Source organism: Pan troglodytes, chromosome 23 (genome assembly GCF_028858775.2).
Source record: "Pan troglodytes isolate AG18354 chromosome 23, NHGRI_mPanTro3-v2.0_pri, whole genome shotgun sequence".
Taxonomy (NCBI): domain Eukaryota; kingdom Metazoa; phylum Chordata; class Mammalia; order Primates; family Hominidae; genus Pan; species Pan troglodytes.
Window position 1 is genome coordinate 29,894,653 of NC_086016.1, and position 25,871 is coordinate 29,920,523.

A 25,871-nucleotide genomic window follows, 5' to 3' on the forward strand; every position below is an offset into this window, starting at 1 on the left:
ATCCTCTCACCTTAAGTGTGGGTGGAATCAGTGATTTATTTCTCACTGACAGAATATGGCAAAGGTGATGGGATGTCACTCCTCTGATTAAGTTGCCTTATATGTCAAAAGGTGATGGGATGTCACTCCCATGATAACATTATGTTATGTAAGAGTCTGTCTTAGCAGGCTAGAGTGAGAGACTCTCCTGCTTGCTTTGAAGAAGCAAGCAGCCATGCTGTGAACAGCCGATGGCACACATAACAGGGAACTTTGAGGATGTCTGGAAGCTGAAAGCAGCCCCAGTCATCAGCCAGTAAGAAACCAAGGCCCCCAGTTATACAGCCCCTGTGTAATTCTGCCAACAATTTGGATGAGCCTGGAAATGGACTATTCCCCAGATGAGTCTCCAGATGAGAACACAGCCCACCAACATCCTGATTGTCATCTTGTGAGTCCCAGAGCAGGGAACCCGAATATGTCAGGCCTGGATTCCCAAAACACAGAAACTAGGAGATGATAAATGGATGTTGCTTCAAGCCACTATGTTTGCAGGAATTTGTGATGTAGTAATAGAAAACTATGCTGAGTGCACTGGCTCACACCTGTAATTTCAGCACTTTGGGAGGCCAAGGCAGGCAGATCACTTGAGGTCAGGGGTTCAAGACCAGTCTGGCCAACATGGTGAAACCCTGTCCCTATTAAAAATACAAAAATTAACCAGGCTTGATGGCGCACACCTGTAGTTCCAGCTACTCAGGAAGCTGAGGCAGGAGAATCACTTGAACCTGAGAAACAGAGGTTACAGTGAGCCGAGATCGTACCACTGGACTCCAGCCTGGGCAACAGAGCTAGACTCTGTCTCAAAAACAAAAAACAAAAAAAAAAACAACAAAAAAACTAATACAGCACATTTTTAAAGTAAGAAAAAGAAGTGAGATTATTTTATCAGCATTTTAAAAGTATATCCAAAGTATTATTTCAACATGCAATCAATACACAAAATTTTAACTTTAATTAATGAGATACTTTAAATTCTTTTGTGTTTTTCCTACTAAATCTTTGAAAGCTGGCATGTATTTTATACTTACAAAACATCTCAGTTTGGGCCAACCACATTTCAAGCAATCAAGAGCCACATGTGGCTAGTGGTCACCATGTTGGGTAGCATAGGTCTAGACATTTAGTGGGCTGTTACCATATGCCTGCATCACCTCCTCTTCAGTGCCCAGCATATGGTAGGTGCTCAAAGGAATCCATGATTCCTAAAGTTATAAAGGGTTGATAGTCACTGAGCACTTACGGTGAGCAAGACCTGTGCAAAACCCTCATTTGAGCCTCACAAGCTCCCTATGAAGTGATCATTACTGTGAACATTCTCTCCACTTTACAGATGAGTAAGCTGAGGTGCAAAGAGGCAAGGCTCTGCAGTCCAGACCCTGGGCTATGACATGCTCATCATCCACCCTAGGAATCTGAGGCCCACTGGCATCCCACCACATCCAAAAGCCCCCTCTTCTCTTCACACACAACCCAGGTGACCCCAACCCAGAGTGACTTTAAGAAACCCTACACAAACCCCCATGAAAATGTCTCCTAGGCCTCAAGAGGGAGTGATGTCATTACTTCCCTGCCCCCTCTTTTCTCCTTTCCCTCCTAAGGACTGACCCATCTCTAACCAGGGCCCTCTATTCTTCTAAATCCCTTAAAAACAACTTGATCTCCGAATGAAGCTTCTGATAACTTGCAGTAGAGGGCATAGGGCCACAGATGTCCACATTCACTGGGACCTTGGGCCACCAGATCCCTGTCACCTCAGGGACCATCATGATGCAACCCTACTGTAGAGAAAGAAAAATGGGGCTGACTCTCTTTTCGGACTCAGCCCACCTGCACCCAGGTGAAATAAACAGCCATGTTGCTCACACAAAGCCTGTTTGGTGGTCTCTTCACATGGACGTGCATGAAATTTGGTGCCGTGACTCGGATCGGGGGGGACCTCCCTTGGGAGATCAATCCCCTGTCCTCCTGCTCTTTGCTCCGTGAGAAACATCCACCTACGACCTCAGGTCCTCAGACCGACCAGCCCAAGAAACATCTCACCAATTTCAAATCCAGTAAGCGGCCTCTTTTTACTCTCTTCTCCAACCTCCCTCACTATCCGTCAACCTCTTTCTCCTTTCAGTCTTGGCGCCACACTTCAATCTCTCCCTTCTCTTAATTTCAATTCCTTTCATTTTCTGGTAGAGACAAAAGAGACATGTTTTATCCATGAACCCAAAACTCCGGCACCGGTCACGGACTGGGAAGGCAGCCTTCCCTTGGTGTTTAATCATTGCAGGGACACCTCTCTGATTATACACTCACGTTTCAAGGGTGCCAGACCACGCAGGGACGCCTGCCTTGGTCCTTCACCCTTAGCAGCAAGTCCCGCTTTCCTGGGGCAGGGGCAAGTACCCCTCAACCCCTTCTCCTTCACCCTTAGCGGCAAGTCTGGCTTTCCTAGGGGGCAAGAACCCCCCAGTCGCTTATTTCCACACCCCAACCTCTTATCTCTGTGCTCCAATCCCTTATTTCCGCACCCTGACCTCTTATCTCTGTGCCCCAATCCCTTATTTCCGTGCCCCAACCCCTTCTCTGCTTTTCTGGAGGGCAAGAACCCCCCACCCTTTCTCCGTGTCTCTACTCTTTTCTCTGGGCTTGCCTCCTTCACTATGGGTAAGCTTCCACCTTCCATTCCTCCTTCTTCTCCCTTAGCCTGCGTTCTCAAAAACTTAAAACCTCTTCAACTCACACCTGACCTAAAACCTAAATGCCTTATTTTCTTCTGCAATGCCGCTTGACCCCAATACAAACTCGACAGTAGTTCCAAATAGCCAGAAAATGGCACTTTGAATTTTTCCATCCTGCAAGATCTAAATAATCCTTGTCGTAAAATAGGCAAACGGTCTGAGGTGCCTGACGTCCAGGCATTCTTTTACACATCAGTCCCGTCCTAGTCTCTGTGCCCAGTGCAACTCGTCCCAAATCTTCTTTCCCTCCCCCCTGTCCCCTCAGTACCAACCCCAAGCGTCGCTGAGTCTTTCTAATCTTCCTTTTCTACAGACCCATCTGACCTCTCCCTTCCTCCCCAGCCTGCTCCTCGCCAGGCCGAGCTAGATCCCAATTCTTCCTCAGCCTCCGCTCCTCCACCCTATAGTCTTTTTATCACCTCCCCTCCTCACACCTGGTCCGACTTACAGTTTCGTTCCCTGACTAGCCCTCCCCCACCTGCCCAGCAATTTACTCTTAAAAAGGTGGCTGGAGAGCTAAAGGCATAGTCAAGGTTAATGCTCCTTTTTCTTTATCCCAAATCAGACAGTGTTTAGGCTCTTTTTCATCAAATATAAAAATCCAGCCCAGTTCATGACTTGTTTGGCAGCAACCCTGAGACACTTTACAGCCCTAGACCCTAAAAAGTCAAAAGGCCGTCTTAGTCTCAAAATACATTTTATTATTTTGTATTTTGTCGGGAGACAATCTGCTCCCGACATTAAAACTCCAAAAATTAAATTCCGGCCCTCAAACCCCACAACAGGATTTAATTAACCTCGCCTTCAAGGTGTACAATAATAGAAAAAAGTTGCAATTCCTTGCCTCCACTGTGAGACAAACCCCAGCCACATCTCCAGCACACAAGAACTTCCAAACGCCTGAACCGCAGCGGCCAGGCGTTCCTCCAGAACCTCCTCCCCCAGGAGCTTGCTACCTATGCCGGAAATCTGGCCACTGGGCCAAGGAATGCCCGCAGCCCAGGATTCCTCCTAAGCCGCGTCCCATCTGTGCGGGACCCCACTGAAAATCGGACTGTTTAACTCACCTGGCAGCCACTCCCAGAGGCCCTGGAACTCTGGCCCAAGGCTCTCTGACTGACTCCTTCCCAGATCTTCTCGGCTTAGCGGCTGAAGACTGACACTGCCCGATCGCCTCGGAAGCCCCCTGACCATCACGGACGCCGAGCTTCGGGTAACTCTCACAGTGGAAGGTTCCCACGCCGACCCTAATCCCGCTTGAAGCAGCCCTGAGAAACATCGCCCATTCTCTCTCCATATCACCCCCAAAAATTTTTGCCGCCCCAACACTTCAACACTATTTTGTTTTATTTTTCTTATTAATATAAGAAGGCAGGAATGTCAGGCCTCTGAGCCCAAGCCAAGCCATCGCATCCCCTGTGACTTGCACATATAGGCCCAGATGGCCTGAAGTAACTGAAGAATCACAAAAGAAGTGAATATGCCCTGTCCCACCTTAACTGATGACATTCCACCACAAAAGAAGTGTAAATGGCCGGTCCTTGCCTTAACTGATGACATTACCTTGTGAAAGTCCTTTTCCTGGCTCATCCTGGCTCAAAAAGCACCCCCACTGAGCACCTTGCGACCCCCACTCCTGCCCACTGAGCACCTTGCGACCCCCACTCCTACCCACCAAAGAACAAACCCCCTTTGACTGTAATTTTCCTTTACCTACCCAAATCCTATAAAACGGCCCCACCCTTATCTCCCTTCGCTGACTCTCTTTTTGGACTCAGCCCGCCTGCACCCAGGTGAAATAAACAGCCATGTTGCTCACAAAAAAAAAAAAAAAGAAAAGAAAAATGGAGGCCCAAAGCGGTGTCTCTCCAAGGCACACTTTGAATTTCCTGTGGTATTTAGTCCAGAATCTTTCTTCAGATAACATGGCCCCCTCTGAGGCTGCAAAAATGGAATTTGCTCAACATCCATCTGCCACAGATGGATAGTGCACCTCTCTCATACTCTATGCACTATGCATGGGACCTGTCCAGGTAGGGTTTTGAAGGATGAATAGGAGAGCCACCACCCTCCTAATCCAAGCTGGGCCAGGGTCCTCGGCTGCCTTCTGCCCCTCATTCCCCCAGACTGTCAACTCAGGACGAAGAAGGCAGTCTTTCTGAGGTGTGAGATGGGTGTTTCTCTGTCAGTATGGAAAGGCCCCACCAGCAAGGTGGGCCAGCCTACTGCTAGACCCCTATCCTGGTCCTCCCCAGGGCCAAAATGTACCCCAATGTCATGTGTAATCCCCACAATGTGCCAGTCTGTGCCATAGTCCTTTGGTTCTTAGGCCCTCTGAGAGTTCCTTCTTTCACTCATTTGTTCATTTCACACCAACCTGAAGTCTCCCAAATGCCCATACCCAATGCTCATCATTCTTTCACACTTCTTTCTCCTTCCTGGGGTTCTGATCGTGATCATATACCACTGTCACTCTGAGCAGGAGACATTTAAAGGTTAAAGAGATTTTTTAAGCTTCTCCAAATTTAGGTGACTATAGAGGCTTCATCTGTAAAACTTTATATTCTGATAAATATTCCATTACCTATATGAAGAAAACTTGAAAAGTTGAAAGAAAAAAATACAATAAAACTGCAAAATTAGGCTCAATTTATGTGCTGGGATGAATAGGATGAACTCCTATTCATCCTTCAAAACCCTCCCTGGACACGCCCTACTGGAGAAAGCCTTTTCCAAGCCTCCCACATGGGGTTCATGAATCTCTGAGTGGCATCCATGTCTTGTACCACCATGGGTTACTGGGCATATTCCCTTCACTTTTAACTGTCAACGTACTTGTCCATCCACTCCTATTCCGCCATCTATACCGTATTTCCCGCAGGATGATTCACGATCTCCATCACAACTGGACTCAAAGCCACTTTTTGACTGCTCATCCTTGTCCACTTCATCTCCCTGAGCCTATTGCCTCATCTGTGACATGGGATGAATCTGCCCCAGCATGAGGTTGCCGTGAGAATTAAATGAGATAATATGAGTCTGTAAAGTGCCTAGTACTGAGTGTGGCTCTCCATTCATGGCAGTTTTATTACCTGGATCCTCCGTTTCTGCCACATAATAGGAGCTGAATAAATGTGTTGAGTTGGAATGAAATGGTTTGAATTGCCTGCATCTGTATGGTGTCCTTTGGTTACCAGTGAGGGGTGGGAACCCAGGTCTCTGAGTCAGTCCCAGGGAAGCAAATTTCCTCCATGGTCATTCTATCCTGTAGATGGGTCACAGGAAGTGGAAGCAGCATGTCTAACTCTGGAGGGTCTGGAAGATGTGTCCTACCAAATGCCAATGGAAAGGTGTCAGAAAGGGGCTGGCACTGCCTGTTTCCCCTCTGTGCCTGGCACTGTGCTCAGGAGTCTTCCCATAGACAGCTCTGTGGGGTCATAACACTCTTTCTGTCCACTCTACAGCCAAGAAAACTGAGGCTCAGAGAGAGTGCACTGCCTACCTCCCAGAGACCCAGTGACTGCAGAGGTTTTTCCACTCAGGATTCCAGCCCCAGTGACAAAGTAACTATGGCAGGTAATCTTCCTAAATGTGTTCTTTGCTCCTGAGATGGGGAATTTCCTGGATGTAATTAAACATTTTACCAGCTTAATGCCAGTCTGGGGAGCTTCTGTTCACACGCTGCGTTAGTGTGATGTTTTCCAGGGTAGAGTCATTGGAGACACGTGTAAGCTGTTTGCCTCCACACTGAATGGCCGCACTGCAGCTCTCAATCTGCCGCCATCATTTCTGACTCATCTTCCTGCTCCAACCTGGCATTGGGCCCACCTACATTAGCCCTCTGATCTGCTGTGGGCTGTGAAAGAAGGTAACTGCACCTGTTATAATTAGGTGTAAAATACGAGTTCAGAGGTTCTGATTCAGTAGTCTAGCACAAGGCCAGAAATCTGGAGTTAACAAGAGCCCTTAGGTGTTTCTGCGGCCAGGGTTCTGTGGACCATGCTTTGAGAAACACTGAGAGGTAAAGGTGCAAAAGGGAAGGACAGGAATGGCCTGCAGTGGCCTCAGGTCTGAGGCTGCAGATGCCGGAGTGAAGCCACTGCCCAAAGAGTGGCCCATAGGCAAACCGATCCTTTTACGGGGCTGGTGCTCACAGTGAGCTTCCAGCTAGATGTTACTTGCTCCACTTAAGAAACAAAAAAACTGGGGGCTGTAGTTAAGCCGCTTGCCCAAGGTCCATGGCTGTAAGGGGAGGAAGCAGCATGCGCCCCAGGACAGCGCGACTCCAGACCGCCATTGGCTGCCCTGTGGTCAGATTATGGTGCTGATGCTGACGCTTTATGCATATGAAGCCCTTCCTACATGTTGTGTCCAGTGCATTGTCTCCGATAACAACCCCACGAGCTAGACCGCTTTCAAAGATGAGGAAAATGTGGAGCTGAGAAGCTGCATAACTTGCAGGAGATTCCCAGGCTTACTAGGATCTGAAACTGAACACTAGAACCCAGAAGCATAAGCATCACCCTACACAGCCACTTGGGGGGGCACTTCCGTTGCCCCCTCCCTCCTACATGAGTCAGATACAGGGTTCTTGGCCCCCAAAGGATCTTTCCCCCAAGGAGACATTGGGCAATGTTTAGAGAGGTTTTTTTTTTTTTTTTTTTGGATGCCACAGGTTTTTTTTTTTTTTTTGGCATCTAGTGGGTGGAGGCCAGGAATGCCGTTCAACCTCCTCAAATGCCTAGTTGCCCCCCTTACACTCCAGCAAAGAATTAACAGGCCCAAAATGTCAATAGTGCCAAGGTTGAGAAATACTGAAATGACCCAACTTAGAACATCAACACACACACACACACACACAGACACACCCACTACAGCATCCAAACCTACACCCCTACGTCCCATAGCATCTGAAGAGACTGATGTAAAAAGGGGATAGAGTTGGGAGGAAACAAAGAAAGCGAGCCCCACCCACAAATATACCACAGTCACCATTAACGTCATATTTATTGTTATTTAACTGCTCAGGAAAACATATACAGGTATATACAATATGCAGGAATACAGAAGACTGCACTTTACATATTTTTTTAAAAAAGAAAGAAAAAAATAACACTCAATTTCATGAGCTATTGTCACAGTCTTCCAACCAAGCATTTCAGAAATGAATTTCTTTTAAGAGTCAAAAAAGATTACAGGATTGCCTAACACACAGCAGAGTTAAGTTTTCATATTTTACATGTGCAATAACATTTTCGTTTTCTTTCCCAAAGAGTTTGCTATGCAGTACTGATTACCAGTGTTCGGAGTCTAGTGTGTAGGGTGTGTTTTTCATTTACTTTTATTCTTTCCATTAAACCAAATTTAATGAAATAACATCCTTTTGCTTAAGGCTATTTTTAAAGCTGTTTCATTCTGGGGTCGTGGGGAGCGAGAAAGTTTTTAAAACTTCAGGGGTTTCTGAGGTTGCCAGGACCGTGAGCTAATTGGCAAAGTGTTGATGACTCAACGCTGGGAAAGTCAAAGACAGAAGTTAAGACACTTTGCTCCCCGGCCTTAAGCAATTAAGGAGAAATCATTCCTGTTTCAAAAGTAAAATGATGAGGCTCTCAAACAGCTGTACACTGCAGAATCAGAGGGGTCATGGAGTCTTGCCCAGAATACGGTCAACTCTCCCACAGCCCATGGTGGGGGGAGATTCCCTTCCCTTTCCATTCCTTTTGTAGCAGAACGCAGGAACTGCCTCGGCTCACACCTTTCTCGCTGATCAATTCATGCCACCTGCTTTGTCTGCCCTCTGAAGGCGGGGTTTGCTCCTCGTCAAGACTGCCCAGGCGAGAACCGCAGACTCAGACCCCAGCCAAAAGGACCGGCAGAAGGAAAGAGGGAAGAAGGGAGGGGAAAGAGTGAGGTTTTTCTGAAAGCTCCTCTCCCTTCGCTGAAAAGTTCTTTGAAATAAACAATGTGGGTGTTGTACGGTGAGCCCAGAGCCTTCAGGTCACTTGCTAAAAAAAGCCCAGATCTGCAAACTCTGAGGACCTGGAGGGGGTGGGGGAGCTCAAAGTGGAGCGTTTTAGTAAGACACGATCGTTAACAAAAACTGAAATTAAATATATAACCATCACGGATTTGGGTGAAGTGATATCAGTTACTTCCTGTCTAACCCACCCGGGAATCTATATGCCCCCCACCAAAAGCCATAAATGGCTTTTGCAGGCATCAGCAGCACCCAAAGTTGCCTGTCCCTGCCAACCACCACTCATCTCTGCTCAGAGCAGTTATTCCTTTGTGAGATGCTTGGGACATGGCTCTAGTTTTGCAACAGGGTGAGATTCCAAAAAAATGTTGGGGAGGGGGCAGAGGAATTCCAGAGTTCAAAACTAAAAGGCGCAGGAAACAAAGTCATTTCATTCTATTCTCTTTCTCTGTCCTCTAGCCCTCAGGAGTCTGCAGATCCCTGCAAAGGCTCAGAGAAGGCTGAGCAGGCTGAGCAAGAGGGTGCCTCATCCCTCCCAGGGGTGGGGTTGCCCAGGTTGGACTGGGGATGGAATGGGAGAGGTGGAGGAGATACACGCAGTCCCCTCCTTCTTCCCTGGGATGCCAGGCCAGGAACAGCTTTCAGAAAAGGGAAAGGGCTGAGAACAGCCTCCTTCAACTCCAGCGCCCGAGGCACAGCCAGCCTGGCTGCAGCAAGGGCAGCAGCCTTGCTCCAAAGACTGCAGGCTGGGAGCACACCCTCCCCCATGCAGACCAAAGGCTGCTTAGCACAGCGTGAAAATGCAGGGCCTGGGCATTTGCGAGGAGGCCCAGAAAAGGAGAGAAAACACTACTGTCGAACATTCCAACTCCTTCCCACAGAGCAGAGCTGGACACGTCCTCACGTCCATCGCAGAGAGGGGTGGCTTCCAGCAGGAGAAGAGAGAACTCAAGTGGAAGGGAACTGAAGGCTGAGCACTGTGTTTGCAGGAATGAAAATATATTTTCTTAGGGAACAGACAAAACAAAATCCCAGGCGGAATACCTAAGGGGGGCATTCATTGTTTGGCTCCTGCCAGACTGATGACACTGGGGTGTCCATATATAACATTGTGATGACAATTGGACTTTCACCCGGCAATACTCCAGAACTACTATTCTCCAGGATTTCCATTTTAATAAGCAGTGAACAAAGCAAAAAGAAAATAAAAGGGGAGGGGGTGAGAAAAGGAAAAAGAATAAAAAAGAAAGCAACTCTTGTCTTATTATGAAATAACAATACTTGGACATACAGCAGCATGAAAATAAAACAAGGAAAGAGGTCATCTAAAAAATGTATGCCAAGATTACCGAAACATGGGGAGTATCTAGAGGAAAAAGGCTTAAGCAAAAGTTTGCTAACTGCAGAAGGGTTAACACTGGCAACATACTGTGGCAGACAAGTTTCTTTTTAAAAAAAACTTTTGAGGTTCCCCCCCTTTAAATTAACCCTTTCCGGTCCATATGCCACTAAGCAGGTACCAACCTAGAGAGAAAAAAAAAACTCATCCACTCAGCAATAGTGGCCCTTTCAAATTAACAGAGGGGTGGGGTCAGGTTGAGGGGGAAGGAAACAGACAGGGGGAGAGGATAGGGCCTGGTAGAGGAGGGGGTCTTTCTTGTCATTCAAGTTAGGGCAGCCACGAATGTCCCAAATCTGTTGGAGATGTCAGAATGCAGGGACCGCCAGGTGGGCACGGAGGCTCGAGCCTTGGCGTCACCCACGTCGTCTGTGCAGTGGACAGACAGGCACTGCAAGTGGCTGCCAGGCTGGGTTGCTGAGGCCTTGTTTGCAGGGAGGTCGTGGGCTGTGGAGAGAGAAGGAAGAGAGGACATTAGTGGCACACTCGTCTCTGAGGGACACCATAATGGGGGCCAAAGTGGCAGAGGCATACAAGACAGGCACCGTCCACGCCCTCTTTCCATGGCTAAAGCTAGTCCCAGAGGATCTAGAGATGTTGTTTTGAATCTTCTTGCTGTTACCCCTGATTCATCTGTGAGATCTCAGCCAATGGAAGACCTCCCTGTTGGGCCTCAGTTTCCCCACCGGGAAATAGGAAAGTGAGGCAGGATAAACTCAGAGTTTGCCCATCTGTGATGCACCAGAGTTCCCAAAAGATTAACTGGACATGATCTAAGTCAGGAATGCTTCCTGCAGGAGGGGCATCTAAACTGGGCATCAAAGGATATGTAGGAGTTCGCCGCATGCAGTGAAAGGGTGGAGGGGAGGATTGTCTGGGTCCAGAACACAGCCTGTTTGTGTGTCATCCTCTGGAGAGACATTTGCTCAGGGCCTACCACGAGCTGGGAACTTTCTTAAAATGTGCCAGACTGCATACCAACTCCAGGGGGGAAGGATGATCACCTCTACTTTATAGCTAAGAAAACTGAGACTCAGAGAGGGAAGATGACTTGCCCCGAGTCACACAGGAGAAAGTGTGGAGTCACAGCACCCTTTCCAGAGGAGCAGGAAGGATGGAGAAGGTGCCTGTGCATACCCAGCTTGGCACAGCTGAGCCACAAAGACTAGACGCCCACAGCTCCCCAAGCCCCATGTGCTCCCCAATCCCCAAGCGCTCCCCAGTGCTTTCCAATCGCTCCCTTTTCAGCCCCTCTCCCACCTCTGAAGGTTCTGCCCCTCATTGGTGTGCAGGGGCTGAGGCTCCATAGAGGTGGCTTTGAGAGTGGGGGCATGGGAGAAGAGGAGCCCTTCGGGACACCTGCCTGTGTCTTTCATTCCCTCCTACGCTCTGGCCTTAGCTTGCTCATACTCCATTTTACAGATGAGAAGTCTGAGCCCCAGAAAGGCACAGAAACTTTCCTGGGGTCACACAGCTCCAACCTAATGGCTGAGAGAATCCAGTTGTAGCTCCGCAAAGGGACCCGAGGCCAGTCCCCTCCTCTGAAAAGGGGAATGTCCGCCCGGCTCATGCACCTCCTTATGATGGCTAGTCAACCAGGCTGTTGATATGTACAAGGTGTTTGTATAAACTGTAAAGTGTTGTCCTCACAAGGACAGAAGGTGAAGTGTTCAGAGCAGGAGAGACAGAGAATCTGAGCTCCCCAATCAGACCAGCACAAAAGCACCATTCTCAGCTACTACGTGAAAGGACTCTGGGTACCTGGGGTGGGGGAGTCTATTCCTCTCCCATACCCTTAGTGAAACTCCCCTGAACCCTCTTTTCATTGAGTCACGCAATGCCAGAAAGCACCACAGATCACAGGGATGTCTGTGTTAGACACGCTTGAGGAGAAAGGAGCCTGACAACCATTCACATCTTAGTATAAATTAGACCAAAGCAGGGAATTTGCAGGACTTCTCATTTACGGCTACCACATGACCACTGGCTCTGTCCTGAGACCTGCCATATGTCAATGAAGAGTCTCATTATTCTCATTTCCTAGACTCTGACTTTAGAGTATGTCCAAGGTCACACAGCCTGGAAGGGACAGAAAGCTGGGTTTGAATATGGGCTGATGTTGAATTTCTGCCTCAGTAGTAGTGAGAAAAGCTGAAATTGGGGGTGGGGGGCTCTGCTCCAGCTGAGGGAGCACACCCAGATACTGAACTCCATGACCGGCCTGCCCTCAATCCTCTGTGCAAGCCCAGCCAAGGGCCCTGTGCCAGGCAGGAGTCACCGGCCCGCCCTGCCCTCTGGGATTAAGCAGGAGGCCTCCCCCAGGAGCTGAGCCACAGCCTGCAGAGAAAATCCTCCCAGAGGGATGGGCCCAGGCAGCTGAGGACAGGCCATGACTAACTGGGCTTGGGGCCCCCACCCTGGAGCCCCAGAGACACTCAGCTTTGGGACCTGCATGCTGGGAGGAGCCGGAGCTGGGCAGAAAGGAGACTTCCTTGGCCCCTTCCCTCATTCATGCAACTAACATGCCTTTATTGAGGACCTTCTATATGCCAGGCATGGTACAAACCCTATGGATCTAGCATGGAATAGGACAGACACTATCCCCACCCTCCTCCTGGAGCTGATGGTGAGGCCAGGAAACAGTGTCTCTTTGTGACCAAAGCATGGTCACTTTGAAGTCACAGCCCCACTACTGTGTGGCCAAGGCTCTACCATGTTCCCTCTCTGGACCTCAGTTTCCCCATTGGTGAAATGGGGATGATGTCATCTCCCCTGGGGCCTTGTAATGGCCTGGCACACAGACAGTCCCCCAAACAGTGCTGCTGGGACTGTCATTCATATCTGGGAGGGTCGGGGGTGAGGGGGGCTTTGCAGCCACTTAGAATCCCCTAAAGCCCCACTACTTCCTGGGGCCCAGCTAGGTGGGCGTGTTCCTGCCCATGAAACAGGAGCCTTTGCCCCATTTCACAGAAGGAGAAACTGAGGTTCTGAATCCAAGGTTTCAAAGCTAGTTAGTAGTGGTGAAATCTGGATGTTGTTAATACCCCACCCAGGGCTTCCTGGGGAGAAGGTACACCAGGAAGCTTAAGGCATCAGATGCAGGGTTTCTAGGAACATGGCAGGCCCTGGATTCTGGCAATACCGAGGCACAGTGCCCCAACCTTTGCTCTTGAACCCATGCTTGCCTTGTTCCCAGCGACCCCTCCACCCTACCCTGCTTAATATCTCCAAAGGAATTTTATTCCAAGCACTGCAAGATCTGGACTGGGGGTGGGGTGAGGGAAGTAGTATCTGCCACAGAGAGAGAGAAAGAGAGAAAATCTGAAAGGGGGTTATTTCCCCCACTTTGCACAAATTGTCTCAAGGAATGAACGTAGCAATGCTTGAGCCCACTTTACAGATGAGGAGACAAACTCCGAGGGATGAAGCTCCTTGCCAAAGGAGAGATAAACTCTTTGCTCTGGGGCTGCAAGCACCCAGAAAGTGAAAGAAAATTCCTGAGCAACACACCGGGCAGAGGAAGCTGGGTCTGCCAAGTGATGGGTAAGACAGACCCAAATGGCCAAATTTTCTAAAGACGCTTTCATCCCCAAGTTACAGCCATAAGCGTGCCGTGCACTAACGCCAGAAACCATTGCTGTTCTTATTAGGGGTGGATTTAATGAGGGCGTCCCAGGCACACAACTGAACACTTCTGTGTATTATCTAAGCCCATCACCCAGCAAGCCCATCAGTGGGGGTGCCCCTTCTCCCCACCCCGGCAGGGCCACCCTGGGCTCAGAGAGGGTGAGAGCCTTGCCAGGTGTCACAGAGCATGGGTGCAGGATTCCCCAGGCTCCGCCTAGAATGAGAAAGAGAGCCAACCAGTCTGGTATCCACAGGGAATATTTTTAAGAGAGAATATTATTCTTCAGTTCTTGACAACCCAAGCATGACCAAACTCATCCTCCCGCCGGATTCATTCCAGCTAGGGGGACCTAACACGCCCTCAGACCGTGGCTCCCCAGGGCTGCCGAGTCGCTGCCGATAAATCAGTCCCACGGAAGCCGCCTCAAGTCATGGCCTGCCCCAGCTCAAGAGAGGCCCTCAGTCTCCGCTCCTTGAGGCGGTAAGCACGCCAGCCCCCACGCCAGGACCCAGAGATAAAACCACCCCCTTGCCAAGCTCCCAGGGTTGGGGGAGATCATGGAGTCACTCAGCGCCCAGCACTGGCAGACATCACAGGACCCAGTGAGTGCTGTTCTGTTTTCCACTTGATTGTCAGCCTCCCCCATCAGACTGTGGCCATGTGGAGAAGGGCAGGTTTGGTCTGTTCACCCCCGACCCTGCACACACCAGGCCCTCAGTTGGGTCCAGTGTACTGACTGTGAAGCGCCCTTCATCCCCATTTGACAGACGAGAAGACTGAGGCTCTAAGGGGCAGGAGCTACCCAGGGGTCACCCACGGCCATGTCACCAGCTCTGGGGGTGTGGCTCTCTCCTCTCAGCCCAGGATTCCCAGCTGCTCAGGCCAGGGTGGAATCCCAAATGCCCTGTACCTGGGCAGCTCCTGTCTGCAGAGCCACAGTTTCCTCATCTGCAACTTGGGGGTGGTGATTCCTGCTGAGCCCGGCTAAGAGCAGCATGGGAGACCTCACGAGAGACTGGCAATACCATGTGCATGCTGGGGGGTCAGTCCCAGAGGCTGGGGCAACATCAACTCAAAACAGATAACCCTGTGTGTGCCTCACCCGATTCAGGCAGCACAGGGGGGCCGAGGGCAGGGGCCTCTGGTTCTTGGGGACTGATGGGCATGCCTGCCCAGCAAGGAAAGACTGCAGGACAGTTTTTAAGGACAGCTATGGCCAGAAAGAACCACCTCACACTCCATGCCCAGGGTCAAGGCCCAGAGCTGAGACAGACACCCCTGCTCTTTCTCCTCCCAAAAGCACTCCTCAGCTTTTCTTCATGGCACAAATCCTCGCTGATCTTCCGGCCTCTTCCTACTACCCCGTCACCCCTGCCCTGAACACCACAGCACTTCATTTGGTCATCATGCTGCAGAGGTTCAGTCTGCCCCCTGCTCACCCCGCTGCGATCACGAGACCCACGTCGGATTCTGTCTTCCAAACTTCTCCGTCCACAGTGGAGACAGTCAGTTCCATTAAGGGAAGGAGAGAACCAGGAGCAGGTGCCAAAAACAGCAATTGCGTGAATAACTCAACTCACTCCGTTTCTCTTACAGGGTTCAACAATGATAGTGGCCACCATTCGTGGAGCAAGGAACTTTTGTACATCACTTCAGCTCTCAGAACCTCGGTTCTAGGAAATGGGGGAAATAATAGGACCGGCCGTGATGGAGGCAGTTAGGAGAATTAAGTGAAATGATCCATGCAAAACGCTTAGCACGTGGGGCGCTCCTGCCAACGCTGGCTATGAGTACAGCCTGTCAATGTTGTTGGCCAGCCTGCAGGTGACAGTGGGGACCTGCAGGGCTGGGCCCGGGGAGGGCTGAGTGACCCTTCTGCAGGCTGTGCCTGGGGTGAAGGGAGAATGGAAAAGAGGGGATGTTTACCTGGGGATGTTGCATTTTAAATTTTGCTTCTAGAGATGCCACCCACCCATAGAGGGGGCCGAGTTTTCTTTTTTTCTTTGAAGTCAGCAAAACAGGCCTCGTCATCACCCTGCTCTGCACTAAAATCCCCGGACCAGGTTCCAATGTGGGTGAGCCACGTGCTCAGGCGTCGTGAGCCGGGCGGAGGTGGCTGCCACCTCCCACGCCAGGCAAAGGGCTGCCTCGGTGGTTCTCCCAGCCACGGTTCCACCACTGAGCCCCAGGGAAGGAGACTTCTGACCCAGCCACCTCCTGCCCCGCTGCCTACCTGAGGGAAAGCCAGGGGTATTCGGGAAGAAGGACACAGCCCAACAACTGCCCATATCAAGGGCTCCCTGGGTACTCCCCCAGAGCATGGCCCGGGCTAGGTGCTAACCTCTTCTCTAATACGGGAGGAGTAAGAGAACCTACCTTGCAGGCTGCTAGGAGGATTAAGTGAGATGACAGCTGGAAAGCCTTCAGCATAAGGTGAGCCCTTTGTCAAAAAAGGGTAGCTGCTCTGACACTTATCATTCTTTTGTTGTTGTTGTTTTTCTTTTTCTTTTAGAGATAGAGTCTCGCTCTGTCATCCAGGCTGGAGTGCAGTGGCACAATCATAGCTCACTGCAAGCTCAACCTCCTGGGCTCAAGCAATCCTCCCACCTCATCCTCCCAAGTAGCTGGGACTATGGGTGTGCATTACCACACTCGGCTAATTTTTTAAAATTTATTTTGTAGAGATGAGGTTCTCACTATGTTGCCAAACCTAGTCTTGTATTCCTGGGTTCAAGCAATCCTCCCATCTCAGCCTCCCGAAGTGCTGGGATTACAGGGGTGAGCCACCATGCCTGGCCACATTTTTCCTTCTAATCCCCTAACCTGGTACTACTGTTGCTCTTTACAGATGAACTGAAAGATGGTCCAGAGAGTCAGAGCCTGATCAAGGTCACACGGAGTCAGGGGCAGAGCCAGGCCTGCAATCCAGCCCCTGGTTTTTCTTTTGTTTTTTGTAGAGATGGGGTCTTGCTATGTTGCCCAGGCTGGTCTCAAACTCCTGGGCTCAAGTGATCTGCCCACCTTGGCCTCCCAAAGTGCTGGGATTACAGGCGTGAGCCACCGCACCCGGCCCACTCTTACTGTTTGTGGCACTGGAGGCAGACAGAGCTAGAATTGCCACGTGCCAGCTTTGTGCCATGGGGCAGTTTCTTCATCCCTGTGGGTGCTAGAAGCTGCCGAGGCTGGGGGTCAGGGTGCAATCCCAGGCAGAGCTTGAGAATGAGAATTCCGGGCGTATTTTTAACTCGGGGCTTATGTAAGAAGCAGTGTGGGCCCCAGCACACAATAGCGGATGACTCTCGCCCAACTCACCCTCGCTGGATTCCGACAAAGGGAAATGTATTTTCGTTTTTCCTTTATTTGGACCTGCTGCGGGGAGACATTGGGTTCTGTGACAGCTGCCACTCAACTGGGGGGCTGGGCGACTGGGCCTGGAAGCTGAGGCAGGTCTGGTGGGCCACAGGGCTGAGCCACCACTTCTTGGAGCCTTCGTGCTACAGCCTGGGAGTCTCTTAGGCCCCCCACACACTTATCTGTGACCCCCAGACCTTGGTAGCTTTTCTGTTCCTCACCTCCTTAGAAGGGCAGGGCCATTGCATCCAAGCCAGCCCCGGGCATTCCAGGTCACTCTTCCCTCCTCCCCATCCCCCACAGTCAGCCCAGGCACCAAGGAGGGAAGAGGCTGCCTCCAAAGTCTGCCCACTTTTCTCCTGCCCCACTACCCCACCCTGGCCCACACACCAACCATCTCCTGCCTGCAGCTGCCACCTTGCCTCACTCTCTGCTTACACACTGCCCTCCAAACCTGTCAGCTGGGGGAGTTTCCTGAAGCACCAACCAGAGCAGGCCTCTCTCCTGCTTGAACCTTCCATGGCTCCCCAGTGCCTCGCAGCTTTGCATGCCCTAGGCTGACTCCCTCTCGGGCCTCTGACCTCATCTCTCAGTGCTCTCTCCTGCACTGAAGCCCCAACTATACATTCTCTCAGCAGAGCCCTGATCCTTCCACCTCCACACCTTTGCTGCTGCGGTTTTTTCTGCCTAGAGCACCTGCCCCTCCTCACCCCAGGTGACTCCTGCCATCCTACCTGGCTGTCAGCCCCATGGCGATGTTTCTCCAACACCCCTACTCTGAGATGTGCATACTTCTCTCCCTGCTGGCAGATGGCACCCCTGGCTCCGTCTACCATGATGGTAATGATACCGCTAGCTGCAGGCTTGCTGGCTTCAGGGACGTGCTCACACATCTTGCTCTGGCAGAGGGGTGGTCTGAGGGCAGGGCCCCTCACCAACAGGCCACCAAACACACAAAACATCACGGGGGACTTTGGAGTCAGATGACCAAGGTCTGTATCCTGGTCCCTGGCATTTTTCCCAGCAGCTCAAGCTTGGGCAAGTCACTTTCCCTCTCCGAGCCTCACCTTTCTTCTCTGTGAAATGGGAAGAAGATAAGGTTCTATTGTGCCTGGCATATGGCAGGTACCCAGGAAAATGCTACCAGCTATCAGGGCAGACAGAAGTCACAGGAGTAGAGAGCCTTGCCCAATAGAAAGTATAGTCACAGGTTTTGGTTTTTTGTTTTTTTGAGACAAGATCTAGCTCTATTACCCAGGTTGGAGTGCAGTGGCATGATCACAGTTCACTACAACCTCTGCCTCCCAGGCTCAAGCAATACTCCCACCTCAGCCTCCCAAGTAGCTGGGACTACAGGCATGCGCCACCACGCCCGGCTAATTCTTGTATTTTTTTTATACAGATGGGAGTTCACCATGTTGCCCAAGCTGGTCTCGAACTCGTGAGCTCAAGCAATCCACCTGCCTTGGCCTCCCAAAGTGTTGGGATTATAGGCATGAGCCACCATGCTCAGTCACAGGCTTTTGACTGCAGTGCTAAGACCTGTCTCCAAGAACCTACCACTGAGAAAGGTGGAGGATTTGACCCCTGTGGAGTTGGCCCCCACAGCCCAACTAGAACCCGTCTGCGGGGCCCCACAACCCCAAGAATGACCTGCCTTGGCTGCCTGTGCACACTTGATCCCTGGGCCACGTCCCCTTCTATAGAAAGATAGATGGGGCCTGGGAAACTCAAAGACTCTGGGCTCAGGGGCAGGAACAGCAAATCTCAGCCAGATATCAGGGATCAGAAAGAAGGTCTACACGTCCACCAACCAAGCAGGAAAACAGCAAACCTGAAACTTCACAGTTGGCTCCCACCCCAACCCTCCCGGACACGCATCAGCTTAGAGGTGGTCCCAACTCTGAGCTTGGAGGCCTGAGTTCAAAGCCCACCATGGTCTGAATCTCAACTCTGCCCCTCACTAGCTCTGTGATCTTCGGTGGGTCCACTTGCTGAGCCTCAGTTTCCCTATCTGTAGAAGGGGATAACAATCCCTCCAGTGACAATGGCCTGGAGACCCTAAGGGCAGACATGCCCGTGTGGCTCCCACCTGCTTCCTGGCACACAGTAGGCACCTGACCAGTATTTGTTAAGTGTTTTAATGAATGGCTCATATTTTCATCTCAGCTCTGTCACCTTGCTTGCTGTGTGATCCTGGGCAAGTCACTCTCCCTCTCTGGGCCTAACTGGCCCTCTCTAAAATGACTAGTGGTTTGGGTAGATATACAACCCTCCCCCCAAATCCCTTCTATCCCTCTGGGGCAATCAGATTTCACATTTGAGCTGGGCAAGGTGGCTTACATGTGTAATCCCAGCAATTTGGGAGGTGCAGGTGGGAGGATTGCTTAAGGCCAGGAGTTCAAGACCAGCCTGATACTGTCTCCATAAAATTTTTTTAAATTAACCAGACATTGGCTGGGCGTGGTGGCTCACACCTGTAATCCCAGAATTTTGTGAGACCAAGGTGGGTGGATCACTTGAGGTCAGGAGTTCATGACCAGCCTGGCCAACATGGTCCCATCTCTACTAAAAATACAAAAATTAGCCGGGAGTAGTGGCACATGCCTGTAGTCTCAACTACTTGGGAGGCTGAGGCAGGAGAATCGCTTGAACCCAGAAGGCAGAGCTTGCAGTGAGCCGAGATCACACCATTGCACTCCAGCCTGGGCCACAGAGCAAGACTCCGTCTCAAAGAAAAAAAAAAATTAACCAGACATGGTGGTGCATGCTGGTAGTCCCAGCTGCTTGGGAGGCTGGTGCAGGAGGATCTATTGAACCCAGGAGATTGAGGCTGCAGTGAGCTGGGATCATGCCACTGCACTCCAGCCAGAGTGACAGAGCAAGACCCTGTCTCTAAAAAAAAGTAAAGAAAGAAAGATTTTACATTTGATATAGGCAAGAGTCTGGGGCAGGAGCCTAAGCAAAGGCCACTGAGACATCTTGACCTGAGCTCAGGGAACCACACCCACAACCCCAAGGATGGGGACCAAGAGATAGTGGCCAACAGCCTGCGTGACACTCTAGGCATCCCACCGGGGCCACACAGAGCCCGAGGCAGGCCCAGGGGACTAGCCACTCCTTGGCCCAGCCCTATGCCTGTGTCCCCTGCCCCTTCTCTGCCCTCCCATCAATGACAACTTCCATCAATAGTGTCACCGTGGCAATCGAGAAAAGGAAAAGGGAAAGCAGACTACGTCTCTATGCGAGTCGGCTCCAGGGCGTGACCGTGAACATGACCTGCAGGCTCAGTCGGTCACAGTGAATGACTCCAACACCCAGAGGGAGAGATGGCCCGACACACTAGCCCATTTTACAGCAGAGGACACTGAGCCTCAAGGAGGCGATGCCACAGGCGCGGGGTCACACAGCCAGCCATCCGCAGAGCCAGGGTCACACCCAGAGACGTCTGATGTCACAGTGTGTGGTGTTTATCAAAGTTGCATGAAAAAGGGAAACATCATTGGCCAAAGTGACTGGCACGACCTCTCCCACCCCACCACCACCCCCAATTTCTCTCTTGCAAGCATTCTCCTCCTTTCAATCTGTCTCGTTCTCGCTCTCTCTCTTTCTCTGTCTCTCTCCCTCATGTCTTGCTCTTATTCACCCTCCCTCTGTCCATTATCCATCCTCTCTCTCTCTCCCTCTCTCTTATTCTTCCTCTTTCTGCCCCTCCATCCGTATCTCCCTCCCTCTCTCCTTCTCCCCCTCCCTCTTATTCTCTAGTTCTTCTTATTTCTCTCTCTCTTTCTCTCTCTCTCTCTCTCTCACACACACTTTTTGGGGGGGAAAAAAAAAACCCAAGGCTCACAGATGGGATGAGAACTTCCCAGGGTGACACAGAAGCTGAGGACAAAACCGGACAGCCCCTGCCCCTTCAACGTTTCTTCCCTCACCACTGATGTTACCAAAGTTTCAGCTGCAACCTTCCCCCATCTGACAGGAGGCAGCACACGGCAGGGATGGGGGCACCTGGGGGCAGGGAGGGCCTGCATTCCCCTTCTGCCCTGGGCACAGAGCCAGGTGCAAAGACAGCCCCCCAACTCATGATGGGCAGGAGGGGTCTGCAAGGCCCCCCCGTTCCAGGCCCCACGAGGGTGAAGCAGAGGCCTCGCGCCGGCCGCTGCAGCAGTGCAGTCTGGTGAGAGGCTGGGCCAGGCCCCTGGAAGCCTTAGGAAATTAATTTGAGTTGACTTGGCTGAGGGCAGCTGTCATTTAGATTGAGAACTGGCTGAGGGCTCCACGGAGGAGAGGCTGCAAGAGCATCATCGGAACCAGGCTGCCAGGAGCTGGGGGCAGGACCGGGGAATGCGGGGGGAGGCTGAGTCCTAGGGACCGTCCCTGGCCCTGAAGGAGGGGATGAGGTGTGCATGACAGCCGCGGACAGCAGGATGGACAGAGTGGGCTCCTCGCACCAGGCCTGGGTGTCTCTGATTGGGCTCCCTGTCCTGCCTGGCACCTCCGGCCACGCAGCCAGTGACCTGTGACAGATGCAGCCCTGCACACCCTGCGGCCACTCCTGACCTGTATGCTGCTAAGATGTGACAGGCCCCGGGGGGCTGAGGGCCAGTCGCTTAGCCTGCACCTTCCTCCTGATGGTGGTGTTGCCCGCGTGCTTATGCAAAAGCACAGCCCGTCGGTTCTGAGGAAATTGACTCCTCTGAGCCTCAATTTCCTCATCTATGAAATGGGGATGGAGACAGTATCATTCTCATAGGAGGGAAGGCCTGGGGGCAATACAAGCAAAGTGCTTAGCACAGTGCCAGGGGCTGACTTCACCCCATAAATAGTAGCTGCCATTCTGGAAAGACTCTCAAATATAATAATAGTATTTGCTGGTAATACCGGTAATGCTGGTAATAGTATTACCATTAAGTACTATTATTATATTTGAGAGTCTCTCCAGCCCTGTCTCCAGCACAGCCCTGCCCCTCTCTGTTTTCTTGCCTTCTTGCCCAAGATTCACCCACATAGTGTTAGACCCTATACTGAGTGGCCTGGGCAGGATGCTGTACCTCTCTGAGCCCCAGCATGCTCGCACAGAAACTGGAGCAACTAAACACCAGGGCTGACACCTCACTGAACTCCTAGCACTCTGCCTGGCAAGTGGTAAGTCATTCAACAAATAATGATTTTTATCTATAATAAAAAAAAAAAAGTAAACAAATAGAGGCCGAGTGCGGTGGCTCATGACTGTAATTCCAACGCTTTGGGAAGCCGAGGCAGGAGGATTGCTTGAGCCCAGGAGTTCAAGACCATCCTAGGCAACATAGCAGGACGCTGTCTCAAAAAATAAAAATAAAAAATAAAACATTAGCCAAGCGTGGTGGTGTGTGCCTATGGTCTCAGCTACTTGGTAGGATCACTTGAAACTGGGATTTCGAGGCTGCAGTGAGCTGTGATGGGGCCATTGCACTCTGGCCCGGGTGACAGAGCAAGACCTTATCTCAAAAAAACAAAACAAAACAAAACAAATATACATTCACATTTATTTGGAATTAGAGCCTCATTGCTTCCAGCCCATTGGAGAAAACATGAGGTTCAGTGCAAGTCTGGATTTTAAAAAAACACATTTTCAAAGTGCTGATACTTTGGGTGGAGGTCCTACGGAGCACCTGCCTCATCCCCTCCATCCGTGGGTCTGCCAGGAGCTCTGGGGTATTTTCCTGTGTCGGGTCAGCACCGCTGGCAAGGGGCCGGCTTACCCACATAAGTTCCCACGCACTGCTTCATCGCCGGGGAAGGGCTTTGCATAGGGGTCAGTTGTGCACAGTCACGCACTTTGGAGACGGAGGCCTGAGTTTGAAATCCATCCCTGCCACTGTTGGGTTGTGTGACCCTGGATCAGCCACTTTGATGCCTCCACTGCCTCCTCTGAAAAATGGGTTTGGTCATTCCTTCCTTGCAAAGAAGGGGATGAATTGGTACCCAACCGACAGTCAAAGTCCTGCTACCATTATCAATTCCCCAAGCCTGGGCCTAGGGCAGCCCAGAGGAAGGGAGTCCTCGTGAGGCCACTAACAACGTGGCAATAAGCTGATCACAGCCGCACGTGTGCCTGCAGCCATGTGCTGGGCACTGAGCTCAGAGAGGTGAACCCAACACAGGTCCCACCCCCTTCCAGAGCTCCCACCCTATGGGAGAGATATTCCGGTAAACATGAACCTGCAAAATAGAGCAGGAGCTCCACCAGAGCAAAAGGCAGACCCATGTTGTGAGATCTGAGGGGAGAACTGGGGATCCTGGAAGACTTCACAGAGGAGGGGGTGTGCAAGTTGGGGGTTAAGCAAGCTTTGCAGGAGGAGGAGGCGAGAGGAGCACGCCAAACCCAGGCGTGACTCCTTCCAAAGCAAGAGACTGGCCCAGGGACCCTGATTTAGGGATGGGTGTGAAACGAGGGAAGAGGAGGCTGCAAAATTCAAGTGAGGTCAGTCACGGAGACCCCTGGAAGAAGTTAGACTGTGTTCCTGCCAGCAATGGGGAGCCAAGGAAGGCTTCTGAGCAGAGAAGGAGCATCGAGAATCCATCACAATTAATAAAGGGGCTTGCACCTCATCCATCTAACCTTGCCGTAGAACACCTGACTTAGAAACATAGTCCCTTATTGAGAACCAGTCCCTTGTATTCTCCAACTCTAAGCAAGGTGAGGGAAAAGAGTCCCACTGCCATGGGAACGGTACCTTGAGAGAGCTTGGGTCTCACTGGGCTGGCCAGGTGCCCAAGGCAGCTTCTAAGTCAGATGCCTCTAACTTGGGGCCCCAAGAAATTCAGCTTAGTTCCTCATTCCAGCCCTGCCACATCTCAGATGGTGACCTCTACAAGGGGCTCCACCTGTGCCTCTACTCCCCTCTGCACAATGCATGTGATCATCATGCTCTGTGCATTACATCACCAAGTCCTCTCTGAGGCTACAGGTAGGGAATCAGAAGCCTAAGAGGAATGGGGACTCGTGCCAGGTCATCCAACAGTGAGCAGAAGGGCTGAGGGCAAGTCACTTAATCTGTCTGTGTCTTGGTTTCCCCATCTGTGAAATGAGATCTTAGACCTACCGGGCAGGGCTGCCAGGAGAATGACATATGATATTACCAATAACATAATTACCGCTAGTACCTATCACATGTTCATTCTTTTAAACTCAATAATTCCTCATGTAACCCTGGAGGAAGCATCTATTCTCCTAGTCCCATTTCTCAGATAAAGACGCTGCCAGGGTCAGCCCACTACAGCACACAAGTCAAAACTGGCCCACTCCCTGTTTTTGTAAATAAAGTTTTATTGGAACACAGCCTTGCTCATTTGTTTACATTTTGTTTATGGCTGTTTTCCTAGAGGTGCATCAGATTGTAAGCACTGGGCAGAGTTCTCCAGAGAAATGGTTAAACAAATATCTGGGCACCTCATGACCCAGTCAAGGTAACACATAAAATTAACCATCACAGTATATAACCCACACACCTAAAATATTTGCTATAGATTGGGCCCTTTGCAGAGAAAGTATGCTGACCCTTGAACCTGAGGCTCAGAGAGGTGATGTCACTTGTCCAAGTTCGCATAAGAGGAGGTTGCAAGCCAGGCACCCAGTAGGTGCTCAGTCCACGCTCCTGATCTATGAAGATTCGTGCTGTCACTTTTAGGGAGTCAGAAATGTCCTCGTCATTTGCTATGGCCCTCATCTTCCCTCTTGGGCTACAGCAGAAACCTCTTTGTCTTTCTACTTAAAAATCAATAGAACATTATTAGGAGCAGAGGGTTGCTGTTAAAAAAAAAAAATTGTTCCAGAACACAGCCACAAAAAAGGAGAAAGGTGGGTTTTCTGAAGCCGAATGAGTCAGCCACATCAGGCAGGAGGGAGACTCGAGCGGGGGCTCCCAGCACTTACCCCTGCAAGGCCTCTGAGGACCCCCGTGTGGGCTGCATGGCCTGCCCAGCAAACAGCAGCTCAGCTTCAACTCTGAAAGGACAGACTGATGGGCAAAGCAGACAGTGACCGGCCGGGCAAGCGGGAACTGTGTGGACAGTAGTGGGGGGACCACTGACCCGGGGCTGACCCAGGTTCTCTCCACAGCACTATGAGAACCAAGGCCACGCAGCGAAAATGGCAGAGCCTGGATTTGAACCCAGGTCTACATGAGTCTAGAGGCTGTGTCTTCTTACCCGCTCCCTGGTGTGTGCCTGGTGAAGAGGGTGGAGAGAGACAGGGAGCAGCAGGAGGTGGTCTGGGCTTAGAAGGAGCTGGTTAATTATTTCCATTAAAACAATGGGGAACTAAGCCCCCGGGGTGCCTGTGCCCGGCACACCCATCCTCAGTGGCAACCACCCGAGGGTCCCGGCAGATCCAGCCTTTGGCTTTCCAGGAAGAAGCGCACCTGCCGCAAACAACCCCCAACTTGCTTTTCCTCGGGACTGGGCTCTCCTCCCCAACTCAGGGAGCTGAAGCTGGGGCTCTGCCGGACGCTGGCTGTGTGATTTCAGGTACAGCACTTGCCTTCTCTGAACTGACATCCCCTTTGAAAGTGGCAAGAGTGTCAGCTGCCAGGACCGGGACTCCGTGACCTAAAGATGCCACCCAAGTGGGTGTTCCCCACCTAAAATTATCCTGTGGACTGCTGGAAAATATTCGCTGGTCTCCACCTTGGGGCGGGGAGCGAGGATTGAGCGATGCTGACTGACTTGGCTCTTCGTGCCCTCACTGGGCCTGCAACGCCC

At 51.1% G+C, this 25,871-nt stretch overlaps 1 protein-coding gene and 1 long non-coding RNA gene across 2 annotated transcripts in view; both read right to left on the reverse strand.

Moving 5' to 3' along the window:
• LOC104003730 (uncharacterized) overlaps positions 1-4,567 on the reverse strand; it is a 64,118-nt gene extending 59,551 nt beyond the window's left edge. Inside the window, exon 1 of the long non-coding RNA XR_008541665.1 lies at positions 3,839-4,567. This is a non-coding gene — a long non-coding RNA (uncharacterized LOC104003730). The remainder of the gene's footprint in view (positions 1-3,838) is intronic.
• Positions 4,568-7,759: 3,192 nt separating this feature from the next.
• MN1 (MN1 proto-oncogene, transcriptional regulator) overlaps positions 7,760-25,871 on the reverse strand; it is a 62,170-nt gene continuing 44,058 nt past the window's right edge. Inside the window, exon 2 of the mRNA XM_016938877.4 lies at positions 7,760-10,594. Within this exon, the coding sequence (XP_016794366.1) occupies positions 10,413-10,594 (182 nt within the window). The 3' untranslated portion in view covers positions 7,760-10,412. The remainder of the gene's footprint in view (positions 10,595-25,871) is intronic.